This window comes from Glycine max, chromosome 5 (genome assembly GCF_000004515.6).
Source record: "Glycine max cultivar Williams 82 chromosome 5, Glycine_max_v4.0, whole genome shotgun sequence".
Classification (NCBI taxonomy): Eukaryota; Viridiplantae; Streptophyta; class Magnoliopsida; order Fabales; family Fabaceae; genus Glycine; species Glycine max.
In genome coordinates, this window is record NC_038241.2 from 38532498 (window position 1) to 38546964 (window position 14467).

The 14467-nt window shown below is 28.6% G+C and overlaps 1 protein-coding gene across 2 annotated transcripts; it reads left to right on the forward strand.

Annotated features, from left to right (window-relative positions):
- Positions 1-6808: 6808 nt before the first annotated feature.
- On the forward strand, positions 6809-9774 carry LOC100790417 (transcription factor bHLH137). Of its 2 annotated transcripts, none has more exons than XM_006580558.4 (8): positions 6809-7297; positions 7640-7789; positions 7953-8018; positions 8198-8266; positions 8364-8450; positions 8561-8758; positions 9455-9595; positions 9718-9774. In XM_006580558.4, exons 1-7 carry the CDS (start codon positions 6932-6934, stop codon positions 9545-9547), a joined length of 1029 nt encoding a protein of 342 aa, XP_006580621.1. In that variant the 5' UTR covers positions 6809-6931; the 3' UTR covers positions 9548-9595; positions 9718-9774. The 2 variants fall into 2 exon arrangements, with proteins under 2 accessions (XP_006580621.1, XP_006580622.1); XM_006580559.4 differs by having other exon boundaries at positions 9734-9774.
- Positions 9775-14467: the final 4693 nt, after the last annotated feature.

Genomic DNA, 14467 nt, shown 5'->3' on the forward strand with positions numbered 1-14467 from the left:
TTATGATTTACGCATAGATTTGGAGAACATGCAAATACTCTATTAACATTGTAAAGTAACTTATACTACACAATTGATTTACTGTCACCAAGCTTTGCTACATTACAAGAACAAAAATATACACTGGTGTTGTTCTCATTAATGAGTTAACTTGTATTTTGTTCATGTCAGAAATATTGACACCACATTACCTTGGTTGAATGCTAACGTATAATTCATATTAGTAGATAAAAATTTCGCATGAAGAATTGGTAGATACTATTCATATCATATATAGTATCATATATACTGTAGTTTGTAGATCCGCAATATTAATATACTGCTATTATAATTTTCATCACGCAGAGATTATATGAACAAAAATAATTTTAACACTTAATTTTTTGTATTAATAGATGATCAGTCAATGTTCAACGGCTATAACTTAAAATATATAAAGACAGCAATTGCGCCTTAACTTTGCAAGGTACATTGGCCATAGTCAAATTTGTCAATATTGAAACTTCAACTAAACGCCGGTGTAGAATACACGACCAATTATAATAAAAGGGAGCATTTAAAATGTGATAAGCAGAACACACCATTTTATCGTGTATCTCTTACTCTTGCTTGATGGATAGAGATATTTTATGCCCTCCGATCCCTGAAAAGAATATAATTGATATTGATGTTACTATAGATTGATATTAATATTTTTTAAAAAGAAATTGATTTTTTGTACAAAACTCATTTAGTTGACGATTTCATCCCTTTATTATTTCTAGGCTTAAATATATTTTTTGTCTTTTAGTATTTTTTTTGTTTTCGTTCCTAAAAAAAATATTTTAGTTCTTATAAAAATATATTTGTTTTATTTTTTGTCTTTAAAGCATTTTAAATAACACTTTAAATAGTAAAATAATTTTTTAAATAATGAAAAAACTATTTAAAATGTTTTAAGCATGAACAATAAAAAAATATTTTATAAAAACTAAAATGAAAAATAATTACAAAGACAAAACAAAAAATACTAAATTACGGGAAAAAAATATATTTAGACCGTATATGTATTTTGGGAATTGATTCTATCGACCACATGAGATTTTTGGCTATGTGTCCATGAAAATATACTACTTTTTGTTACGATACATTCCCACATAGGTACATGCATAGATATATAAATAAGTATCATACATTAATTGATGTATTGATGCGTACGATACAGTATTCCCATGGGTACATACATAGATAAAATAAAAATAATTAAATAGATATATATTAACCAAGTATTTATTCACTAAAATATAGGCACGTCTCTTTGATGTTGTTTTCATTCTATCAAAATTTTATTGCACTAAACACCAACACTCGCTATTAAAATCTAATCATGTAGTTAGGTTCAATTCTATAATTAGCAAAACAACTACACTATCTAAAAAATAAGCAGATTGTATCAAGTATATATATATATATATATATAGCGACTTTCTACACCCACTTATATATCCTCACTATTTACTTAATGTCCTGTTTGGTAGAAAAATGAAAATAAAGATAATGAATAAAAATCTGTAAAAAATAAAATAAATAAAAAATACATGTAAATCCCAAAAAAAAATATTTTCACTTTATCTTTGTTCCACCAAACAACCCCAGATATTTTCATCTACTCCCCCCCTTCTAATTTATCATGTACCTAATATATGCTAATTAAAGTTTCCTCTAGTTTAACAAACTTGAAACTCCACCATCAAACATCTCCAAGAGAAATCCTAGCTCCTTCAATTAAAACTCCACAACCATCATCATTTTCCCAATTTTCCTCTTCGAAAATGACACAGTCGTTACTTACAACTATTTGAAAGTGCATATGAAATAATATATCTTTAACAGGTATTATATGTCACTGTAAGAAAAGCGTGAAATAGACTCAAAACGGTAATTTTGACTCGGCCGACGCAAATTAGAAGCAATTATTTGAATCATATATATTTTTTTAAATTTTGTAATATTTTATGGTGAGGAAGTAAATTTTTTTGTATGATACACAAAAAATAACTTTTATATTGATCTCATTCTATAGTATGGGTACACCTTTCACGTCTTATTATTACCTATCTTCTTTACCCTTCTTTTTTTCTTCCCTTCATCTCTCTACTGCAAACCGCCACGATTCTTGGCAGTCTTCTTCTCTCCGGCTACCAATAATTCCCAACCGCAACCACACCATCCTTCTTCCTCCTCTGTCCAAAAAAAGGATAACACGAAGCATTGTAACATCCCTAAAGGTCGAACGGCGATTTCGTGGTGGTGCCTCGGGTTTGGGTTTTGTGGTAGTGTGTAGCGTTGGTTGGCGTGGACCATGGTGGATTCGCTGCTTCTGTGATGGGTTCTGACACGAAGCAATCTCGCCCAAGCACACTAGCTTCGCCATCACGCTCTTCCTTGTCGATTCAAGCCTAGATCTACAAATCAACAAACATCGCCGCCATCAAAACATCATCAATTCTTCACCACCGTCATAGCCACCCTTCCTTCGTTGTTATATTTCCTATTTCATCCAAGAGCGTGAGCGCGGAGGTGCCAGCGAGATGGGTGACGATGAAGCCATCACATCACGGCTTGTGTTCTTAGAGGCAGTGAAGAAGCGAAGATATGTGGCAATGATGGGGTGGGATGGTTGGAGACTTGGAAGGGAGAAGAGAGATGGTGATAAGGTGCGGAGGGTGCACCATAATATCATGAAATAAGATAAATCTTAAGCCAATTACTTTTTTTTACCATACACAACGAAATTTATAAGGTGTCAGATCCTATTTGGAGGGCATTGTCTCTAGATTGAGAACCATATGATGGTAGCAAGAGTTGCATGAAGGCTTTAAGTCTTGATTAACTAATAGATTATGTAAGAGTATATGTTATTTTTGCAAAACTTGGATCTCAACATGATTATTACATTTTTTTTTATCAATATATTGTTTGCTTGATAATTTTATAAAATCATAAAATTAAAGCTCACCCTTAATGCAATTCCTTAATTCACATTTTTTAAATAAACTACCATTTTGATGCCTAAAAGTGTGTTACATTAGTTTATAAAATTAAAAAAAAAATTCTAAATAAGTCTATGAAAGTTCTACTTGTTTCATCTAAGTCCCTAAATTTAACCCTGAGTGTCATTAATTTAGTTCCTAAACATATATTAATATTATCATTAAATTAAGTCACATTTTTAAAATTTTGAATTAATATAAATAATAGATTCTATTTTCAGAGACTTATTTAGAACTAAGTTTTAAGAACAAATATGATGATGCTATGCACTTTGAAGGATTAAAATGATGGTTTACTTTATTTTCAAAGAAGTCCATTAAGTTGTAAATCTTTTAAGAAAAACTACTTTTACATGCATTTTTTAGTCAACATTTTTAAGTTGGCTCCTTAATTAAGTTTTTTTTTCTTTTTAATTATCATAACAAAATATAATATTTTTTAAATAAGTTGAACTAAAATGCATTTAAATTTTGACTGAAGTTAAGCCTTAACAAATATTGCTATATTAATTTAATTAATTAAAACTAATTGATAGTATAAAGATACTTTATATTATCATCTAATTATTAATTGTTATATAACTAAAACTTATTAATTTTTATATTATAATAATATGAAGCTCGTGTGTCGTTTTTAAGACCTTATAAGGTATCTCTTTTGTATCTCTCCTTCACTTATAAAAAATGAAAAATAACATTTATATTATAAATTAATTAAAAGTTATCTTAAATATAAAATTTAAATTTATTATTATACAACATATTAAAATTAAATAAAATATTTACATTAATAATATGTCAAATTTAAACTTAATTTTTTTTATATATATCAAAGAAATATATAAGTTATATACGCGTACATATAACTAATGCTATATATGTTTTTAACTAATGTATCGAAAAATAAATCATTCACCTGTTACATTAAATATGCCTATTTAAAGTTTATGTCCAATTTATTTAGTTAATTATTCTAAGTTTTTCTGCTTAATTATATACGATTTTCTAATATATTAATTCGTTTGGACTTTGACAAATTAATTAATTTTCCCAAAGTTTTTTTTTGTATACAAATTTCTAATTAGTTTTCCTTGTTAATTACATTTTTGTTTAATGTGTCATTAATTATATTATAGGAGTATTTTTTTTATAATGTTTTTTTTGGCACTTAAAAACAAAAGGAAAAAAAGCCATATAATTTTTCATTATAAAATCTGATTTGCTGACCCTGTTGTTTTCAAGCAATTGAGTGCGACCCTTCTATATACTGTACGTACGTTTTTATTAAATTTTTTTATGAATCGCTTTTAATTACGACCCCACACTTTCCTGTTTATTTTCACGAGTATATTATCGAAAATAGAGAATTTAATCAACACCCAAGAAATCTTACAAAACGCTAGGAACAATTAATTTAATAATTTTCTTCAATTAAATCACCTTTTTCTTTATTTTCAATTTTTCTTAAGATGAAGAGAAATAAGACAATTTGTTGATTTGGTGTATTAGGATCATAACCATATCTTAGTTTTAACCTATTAAGATTCCAAGTTAAACTGTTTTCTACTCATCAAACTTATATCTATTTTTTGTTAACAGTCTAATTAAATCATTGAATTATATCATTCATCTAAATGTAAATAATTAATATAAATATTATAATATAATATCCAATCCATATTAATTAATTAATAATTATAAAATTCCTAACATATATATCCTCCTTTTCCATAACAATCCAAACACATCTCAAAACCATAGACACTACATTAGAAACTAGCAAGTGTGAATTTTTGGCTCTATTTTCAAACACTTTGACAACATCTACAATGCCGAATTACGTACTTAAATGAGTTTTTGTGAATCCTACACACCACATAATGCGTAAGAACTTTTACTCTTTTTTTTTTAACATGAATTGCTTCAATTGGTCAAATCAAAATTATTCATTAAAACAATATTTTTTATTATTAAGAAACTGCTAAGCAACATTAATTGCTTAAATAAGTAACTCTGTTAAAATGAACAACATCAAGTTGTTGTTGTTATTTTATACAGCTAAAAAGAATTGGTAATGTTATCATTTTTATAAAGATTATATTTTAAAGAAAACTTATTATATAAAAAAATTATAATAAATTGTTGTGATTTTTTTGGATTTATCATTTTAAGACGTGAAATGGTGAGTATTCACAAATCACAAAAAGTTCAAGCTTTTTATCTTCCTTCCGATAAAAGAATTTTTATATATATAGACTTCGCTAATTAATTTATTTTTCTTTTTTATTTATTTATTCTTTCTTTCACCTTTTTTACGTGAACCAGGCATACCATAAACAAACTCAACATATCATAAACAAATGATGCACAGGTTTTTTTTATATTTGTATTTTTTCATTAACTTTTTTGTGTGAACTTTATTTGGAATAAAACAAAATCCTTAATTAAGTGAGTGTTTGATTTTGCATTTCTCTAACCACGTCGTCTCAGAATTCTGGTTTAATTCTAGATTTATGTGGAAGGAAGTTGAGCAGCTTCAAGGATGAAGCATGTCCAATGTGATGGACACGCATGCAAACAAACATTAACTCACATAGCCTATGTTTGGTTAATTTTGTGCTGAAATGCGCAAAGGGACGTGCGGTTAAAATATTTATAATTTATTTGTCCATTAATTATATTATTATATACATGAGGCTTGGCAGACAAATTTAAATTTTCTAATGTGACTGGACTCTATGTATGACCCAAACCAAAATAAACTCTGGGAAGTATATATCTCATCTAGCTAGGTACACCTTTATTTCGTACTATTCTACTAGGCGAATTTTCCTTTAAATAAACCCCCTGATTTTATGGGCAAGGACAATTTACAAGTATGTGTACAGCACAATCTATGTTCAATATAAATTTTAATTTTTTCTGGCACAACTTTCTGTGCACTTTACGGCAAAAATTAGTGTAACTACTGTCTCTAATAGTATTAGTAAGTCAAACAAAAGTCATACATCGAGCAACTAAAAAAATTATTTTATGGTTTGACAAATGTTAACAACTACGTACTTTATAACATTCGTTAAAGAAATGAAAATAATTTTTATTAAAATTATTCATTATATCAAACATTAAAATTATTTAATATTTATTGTTTAAAATAAATAGTTTATACTTCTTTTTAATATACTCTATACACATTTTTATATTATTTTCTTAATATATATTAAAAAATTATTATTTATAAAAAATATAAAAGTTAAAATATAGGTAAATATGATAATATATGAAAAGGATGCGAATCATGTTAGCCAGAGATGAAATAAAAAAAATTATAAGAAAATGATATGAAAATAGAGTAATGTTTAACTTATAAAAGTTAAAGGATAAATTGATCCAAAGTGAAAATTAAATATAAATTTTCCCTTATTATACGTACAGGATTTATCTAGAACAAGACAATTTTAAACTTTAAATCTATTAATAAATTATTATTATTATTATTATTATTTTTAAAAGTAGAATAGACAAAAAAAAACCCAATAAATAACTTTCTTATTTGAAGTATAAAAAGTCTTTATTAAATTTTATTTTAGGTCTCATTTATTGACAATCACGTTAGAGAAAAAGTTTGAGTTGATGACAGTTATAGAAAATAAAATTAAGTTGATGAGATTAGACCGGTCAAATGTACTGTCTCTGCATGGGAATGAGTTACTGCATAAAGATTTTCAGCAATTGATGAGGCAAAGATCTTTATATATAGACCTGACCTCTGAAAGTTTTGCAGAGAGCAACTTTTGCTGAGTCCAAAACTACTGAAACATCTGCATACCTTTGAGTATCATCACTTTCCTCACAATCTTTGATTTTTTCAAACCCCAAGTTTTCTCTCTCATCATCAAATGGCAGCTTTTTCATCCCAATACTACCATTCCTTTGTGGTTGACTCCGCATGCTTCTCAATTACTCCTCCCATTATAAACACTTCTAGTAACTTTCTTCCTTCTCCTCATTATCTTCACAATAATAATATTCAGGAAACGTCTTATAGTGTCACTGATAATAAGGAAACAAGCTGTTTTGAACAAAGCTCCAAGGTTACCATCAGTGACATTGAACTTTCTGTGGTAAAAAACCATAGTCCTGAGACTTCCATGGTAGTGGACAAGCTTGAAAAAGGTGAACAGGTCACTCAGAAGGTGGTGACCCGCATGGAGAAGAAGAGAAGAGCAAGAAATGGATCTTCCTCGAGTGACCCTTTATCAAAGGTAAACTTTTTAAACCAGTCCTTTTTTTTTTCCTTCTTTCATACACTACAATGTTAAACACAATACTACTTCCGTTATTTATTATAAGAAATAAGTTATAATATATTTTAAAATATCACGAGAGAGAGAGGAGGTGATTAGTAATTTAGAAATATCAGCAACACATTCTTTTTAAACTATTTTCCATAGTTTAGCTTAACGAAATATGATTCTATAATTTTTATAAACTTTAGCTAATAATATAAAGTTTATTAGAAGGAGTGTTACGTTGGTAGATTGTTAGCACTCATTTTATTAATAATGTAAAAAGTTGGTGCCTAATTACTTTATAAATTATTACAGGAGTCAACAGAAGGGGGAAAGAAGAAACAAAAGAAGCCAAAAGAAGTGACGAAGGACAAGAAAATAGGTGCTGAAGATCCTCCAACTGGGTATATCCACGTTAGAGCAAGAAGGGGTCAAGCAACCGATAGCCACAGCCTTGCTGAAAGGGTACAATAACAACAACTAGAAATTATCTCTCATATGTGAATTGAATATATATGTGTATGAATGTTAGGTGACTAGTTGGATATATACCAGAAGTCCCTTAATGCCCCAAAACAATCATGTCTCATTGTGAATGTTGCAAATAAAAAAAAATGGTTTGTTTCAGGTGAGAAGAGAGAAAATAAGTAAAAGGATGACGACGTTGCAGCGACTTGTGCCAGGCTGTGATAAGGTGAAGTTTCACTTCTTTATTCTTTTATGTTTGAATTATATATATATATATATATATATATATATATATATATATATATATATATATATATATATATATATATCTTCCTTGAGACAGTTATTTGTTTCTATCACCCCTTCTTGACAGCTACATTTGATTTGCTTCATAAATATTTTTAGGTAACCGGAAAGGCCCTTGTGTTGGACGAAATAATCAATTATGTTCAGTCCTTACAGAATCAAGTGGAGGTAGCTAGTGGCACCACAATATGTAGTTTTTTTTTTGTTTTTAAGTTATTCCACATTGTTCATTACCTACAATGCCTAAACCAACGATTCTCTGCAGTTCTTGTCAATGAAACTTGCATCCGTGAATCCCATGTTCTTTGACTCGGCCATGGACTTAGACACCCTCATGGTTAGACCCGATCAGGTGAGAAAATAGAACACAAAATTTTTCGTGTGCTATTGATACATAAACATATATATATATAGTTTTCTCAAATAAGCCTAATGATGAAACTTTTTCCCACTGAATTTCAGAAATTGAGTAATATAGCATCACCATCACCACTACCATGTGTAGCACAATTCAGACCCCACCAGGCCATTGCTTTTGCTGACACAATTACCACCCCGACCACCACTACCAATAGCTTCCCCACAGCTAATAATGATGGCTATCTTTTGGATTATTCATCCTCACTTTTTCTTCAAGGCCATAGACCAAATATCTTTGAGGTATGTTAAATTAATGAAACCACTTCTTTATTGGTTTAAATTTTGGTTTTATTAAAAAAAATTACTTGTGTTTAAGGGTAATATTCTAAAAGCAAATCTACAATCTTTCTGTCAAAAAAAAAAAAGAAGCAAATCTACAACAAATAATCTTAATTTATGTAAATGGTAAACTAAAATTATTTTTAATGTAAATATAGACACGTTTTTTAAATTTTATTGGTCATAGAATCAATTCTTATTTATCATAATATCTAAAAGTTTTAAATTTTTTAAAGTAAATTATATTTATTGTAGAATCGATTCCGAAAATGTAAAATATTTGTATTGGAAGTTTTATAAATGTCAAATTTCAATTCAAGATAAATACATAATTAAGGTGCTTTTCAGCTAACAACTTAAATTTTTAGTAGATGGAAAGAAAATGAGGGAAGGAGAACCAAAACGGAAATTTAAATTGGAGTAAAAATAAATAGAAAGAAAAAATTAAATTTTATTTTTAAAAATCAAGTTTATTTTTCTTCAACCAAATAAAATAAATATATTATTATTTGTGTTTATTTTTTTCTTATCCAAACATACTAGTATTAGATAATTAAAAGATTATGAAAAATGACCAAAGAATAAATGAGAAAGAGAGAGAGAGAGGCTTTTCTCTTTTCTTCTTTTCCTATATTCTGACACAAACATAATTTTCAGGATAACGGTGGTCAGTTTTGGGACGTAGAAGACCAACGACAAAAGTTTCTTCATCCATATAGATTCGGCAATAATTCGGGTTCTTTCAATTGATTAATATCATATTCAAATAGCCTTTCAAGTCTACAAACATAGTATGCTGTAAGCTCCGAACTCATGCCTTGTAATTAATCCATTTTTTTAAAGGCTAATTAGTCCATCTATACTCATGATTTGTTTCTTAAGTAGTCCTGACCCTTTTATTTTAATATATCCTTTTTAAGGAACTATTGTTTTTAGTTAGGTTGGGAAATTCCAAACAAGTACCAGTATCTCAGTTGGAAAAAAAATCTTACATGCATGAGCACCAAATACCAAAGCTACGATTGGTATCACAGTATCATCATTTTGAGGGAAATTCGTGGTTTGGTTTGGTTCCCTGTCCCCCAAATTGAAGAGGCCTTTGAACACGATGAATAAAGTGCAGTAAAATTGATGGATGAAGAACACAACACAAAGTGCCGACCAAATAAGACCATATCTTTTGCTAGATCCGTTGTTCCGTTCCTGTCCAAGTCATACATATAGATGATGCACAAATTCCAAGAGACTGTGTCAATCCTACAGACTTGAAAATTATGTCATGTAATTATTAATTAAATTATAAAATTATATGTTAAAGAAAAATGATTCTTGTGGTGGCAGTTATTCTGTTGATACAGTTAATTTCACCGTTATTGAGAAATGAAAGGCTGATGCTACTCATCAGCTATTGACAAGACAAGCCATTTTTTTGGTGTAGTTCACTTCATCTATATTTGCAGAATCTTTTGAGTTTTGGCATTATTATGGTCTTTTCCAATTTAGTAATTTGGGACGTTTGATTTCCGACACTAGACAGATCCTAGGTACTACAACCTATGGTCTAGTCACAAAGCCACGCTAACACGTAGTTAGAAAAAAAAAACATAAATATATTAACTAATCAAATCATACAATTGGTAATTCGTGATCACATGGGAGTTTTCTCCTTTGTTGAAGCAACTCATGGGTAAATATATAAGAATACATAATTGTTTACTTTAATTAGAAAGCCTCTCATACATCAACGATATATATATTTCTCTTATTAAAGGGATTAATGTAAAACACTACTCTGATAATTATTAATTACTTCACTATTAATTTTTTCTCACGATAATAATTACATGGCTTGAGTTATGTCCAAGAGTTTCTTATAATGTAACCTTGTTTTTTTAGCTCAAAATGATTGTTATTATTTTTGTTGTAACTTACTATTTATAAGAATTATACAATTGAAATAGAAGAAAAATAAATGGAGAAAAACAATTCATTTGAGAAGTTTCTTAAATAAATGTTACTTTATTTTGGGACAGGTGAAGGCAAGTTCTTTGTGGTGTCTTTATCAGTAAAGATGTCACTGTTTGTTAAGAAGAAAAAAATCGAAAGTTGTTGTGTTGTCCCTATAAGCAAACACATCCCTACTTTAATTTTACTGCTCAATCAGTTTATTGTCACATATTTTGTTTTCGATATTGTAAAACTTAATGGTCCTTCTTTAGATTTTTCGAACTAAAATCTTACATGAAATTTTTTTTCAATCTAATTTATATATTTACAATGTATTTTGTCCAATTTCATCTAAATTATCTGTTATTATAAAATCGTGAGTAGTCTTTATATGATAATTAATCATTTTAAATTTAATTTGATTCTTATAGAACCCAGGGATTGAATTTAATATGATGATGTGTATGCCAGTTAATTTTTTTTTTATTAATAAATGTTATTTATGTTAGTAGAAGGGATTGAACTCACAATCTTTTCCATCTTCCACTCTCCTTTACCATCCAATTCATCTTATATATTTCAAATTATTTTTTTTATATATTAATCAATAATTTGTAAATGAGTACCAAATGTTATTGAACCAATTCAAGTATTTTTTTTTTGTTTTCATTTCTGTCACTTTAACCACTTAATTCAAGTATTTGCCACACACATACATAACATTTCATAGGATATCAATATGATATAGTTAATAATGGTCCTTTTTTTTGTAATGGTCCTTTTTTTGTTTTCGATATTTTTTTTATAGTTAATTTGTCATTGCCACTTTGTCAAGAGAATGGTTAACCATACCATTTCATAGGATATCAATATGATATATGATATGATAGTTCAGTTGATTGAATAAAGTGTATGAATTTGTCATGGATCTATAACTTTTAAGAATTAAAAAAATTATTTCCTTAAGTATTTGGTCAAATGTTTGATATTGAATTTGTGCGTATACAAAAATATTTATTAGGAGAAGGTAACTTTTTAATCAAATATTAGTATCTCAAGATATATTGGTCATTAAATTTAGGTTGATAAACCTAAATTAAAAAAAAATCATACAATATTGAAGAACCCCCAACCTATTATTTTTAATCAGTGAAATAAACTTTTATAATAAAGGCACCAATGGTAGCAAAACATAAGGATACAAACTTAAAAATCCCAACCATGGCATGTAGCTATCTAGTGCAAAAGCCTAATTAAAAAGCAATAGTTTGCAGTTTTTAAATACAGAGTTGCCTATCTCCCCCAACCTAATTGTTACCCATTGCTTATAACAAATTATTAAAATAATTTTACGTAGTTAAGATAACACGTCAACACAATATTCGTGAAATATTTGCTAGTTTTCGATATATATATATATACCCACACACACACAATTTAAAACTAAAAATAGTTAAACACCTATATATATTTTTATCACAAACAAAAATCTTCTATTAATTGCATTATTTTTTCCTGACCACTATTAATTATTATTTACTTATATTTATTCAGAATACCTACCTACTAATTATTATGTAATAATGCAATGGACAGTGATCCTATCTTCTTCCCGACTTCCTTTATAACACTGTTTGCTCTGTTTGCTTTCGAAAATGGTAAAGCATGAGGGATATGAGACAATAATAGTTGCCCCTAATTGTGTCTTTCTTTACAAAAGTGCTATTCTCCAGTTATGTGACAAACGCTAGCGGTGGGCCAGGCAAACAACTTACGCAACGAAAAAAAAAGACATTTATGCATGGCCAAGACGTTTCCTCGTATAAATAAATACAAAGTGAAACCCTAAAAGTTAGGGTTAGATTTCATTTCTCAAGCAACGTGAATATTTGTAGTATAAAAGGATGAAATTATTTCATCTCTACTAGCGACTAAATGATTTTTTTTCCTTTAAGTTATCATGACCGACTTAATGATAAAACAACGAAAGTTTAAATTTTATGTCCAAAAAAAAAATATTTGTGATTATTTTCTATTAAACAAAAGTTCTTATATTTTGATAGAAAGACAAATGTTAATAAAAAAAGTCAAATATAACTCACATTTAAAATATTTTTAAAAAAATTACTTTAGATTTCCCTCACGGTTCGACTAACCCTACTTTGAGCTATCCCCGAGGATATGTATAGATATTCTATGTGGAGTTTGTGTTTTGTATTTGTCCACTCACATTTTGCTTTCTCCTCACCGATCATATGCATCATTCCATCTATACCAATATTTTGGATTTGAACTTTCATTAAATGAGCAACAATATTTTTTTTTGGTGCTATGAGCAACAATATTAATACATATAAGCTAACATTTCTTGAGTAGACTTGTTAATTAGTTTATGGTGTAAAAATTAATAGAGGGAAAAGAAAAGGAACCTCTCTTCAAAAGGAATCTTTTTATCAATTTGTGATGTGACAGAAACAAATGTAGTTTTGCTGTGAAACAAACACTAGAAATGTCTCCCGACCCGATCAAACCAATGTCACAGCGGATGGAGTTAAAATAAAATTGACACATCTATTAATTGTGTGCGCGTACAACCTATGACAAGTCAGCATCCAAACCCTACCTGACTTTTTTGCAACTATATATACATAATAAAGCAACCTTTAATTTTCACGCGTGTCAAACTTTCTCCCGCACATGGTGAAACCAGTTAAAGGCTGGTGAAACAGTACTATCTCTGATTTTGTTTTTAGAAGAAAGACATATAGATTCCCAGTTTCACTTCATCATCATCACATACACGAGGCTTTCAATATCGATCTACAAGACTATAACCTTGCACCACATATATAGCCTACCAATTGTATGTGACTTTCCTCCAATTTGAAGGTGGCCACGTACATATTCCTAGAGTCTTCCCTTCCATTTCATATGACACCCTTTTGTGAGACGTCACATCTTAAAGGCTGAATCATCATTACTACTTTATAATTAAGTTTATGCCTTAATCATCCTTGCATGTTATTGTTTGGTACTTGGTAGCTCTCCTAGCTTTTTCTTTGGTGGGAAAAAGATGCAGGCTTCATATATACTATAGCTTCAGTGATTTCCAAAGTCGTTTTTAGTCAATGTGTGCTTCTTTGACTTGGAAATATAGAATCTACATGCATGCCTTAAAACACACTAGCATCTATGGCAGTGGGTTGGGGGTTATATATAGCTAATTAAATAATTGAAAAGTAGGTTAATTTGGTATTTAGGGTCGTAGGGACTAGGAAGCAATAATATTTACCATTAAAAGCAATAAAGCACATACTCCATCCGGATTGAAATATAAAAAAATCTGAATCATACCCATAAAAAAAATTAATTACCCTATTCAGAATATATGATGTTTAAAGTTTTTGTACATGTATTAAGCAATACAATTAATTTATTAAATTTTAAAGAAAATATTAGATAACTTTTTAATATATCTTTTATATATCTCTCTAATTAATGATTCATTTACTCTTCTTATGTATTATTCCCACTAAATATTTATTAAGAATAGTCTAGGGAAAAAGTAATGAATGTAACATTAATTTTGCAAAATAATATATTTTGGAATAATTTTTCTAAAAAACATCATATATTTTGGAACAGAGAATAGTTAACTTCATTTAATTTTGTTTGTCTCAATAAAAAAGTTAATTCGCTTCCTAAAATACCCTCTACATTAAT

What these genes read in the sequence shown, in the direction of transcription:
- LOC100790417 (XM_006580558.4), top strand. Translation starts at nt 6,932, where the DNA reads ATGGCAGCTTTTTCATCCCAATACTACCATTCCTTTGTGGTTGACTCC. An exon ending in TTGTGCCAGGCTGTGATAAG is followed by an intron (nt 8,019 to 8,197) that starts GTGAAGTTTCAC and finishes AAATATTTTTAG; the next exon opens with GTAACCGGAAAGGCCCTTGT. An exon ending in CCTTACAGAATCAAGTGGAG is followed by an intron (nt 8,267 to 8,363) that starts GTAGCTAGTGGC and finishes GATTCTCTGCAG; the next exon opens with TTCTTGTCAATGAAACTTGC.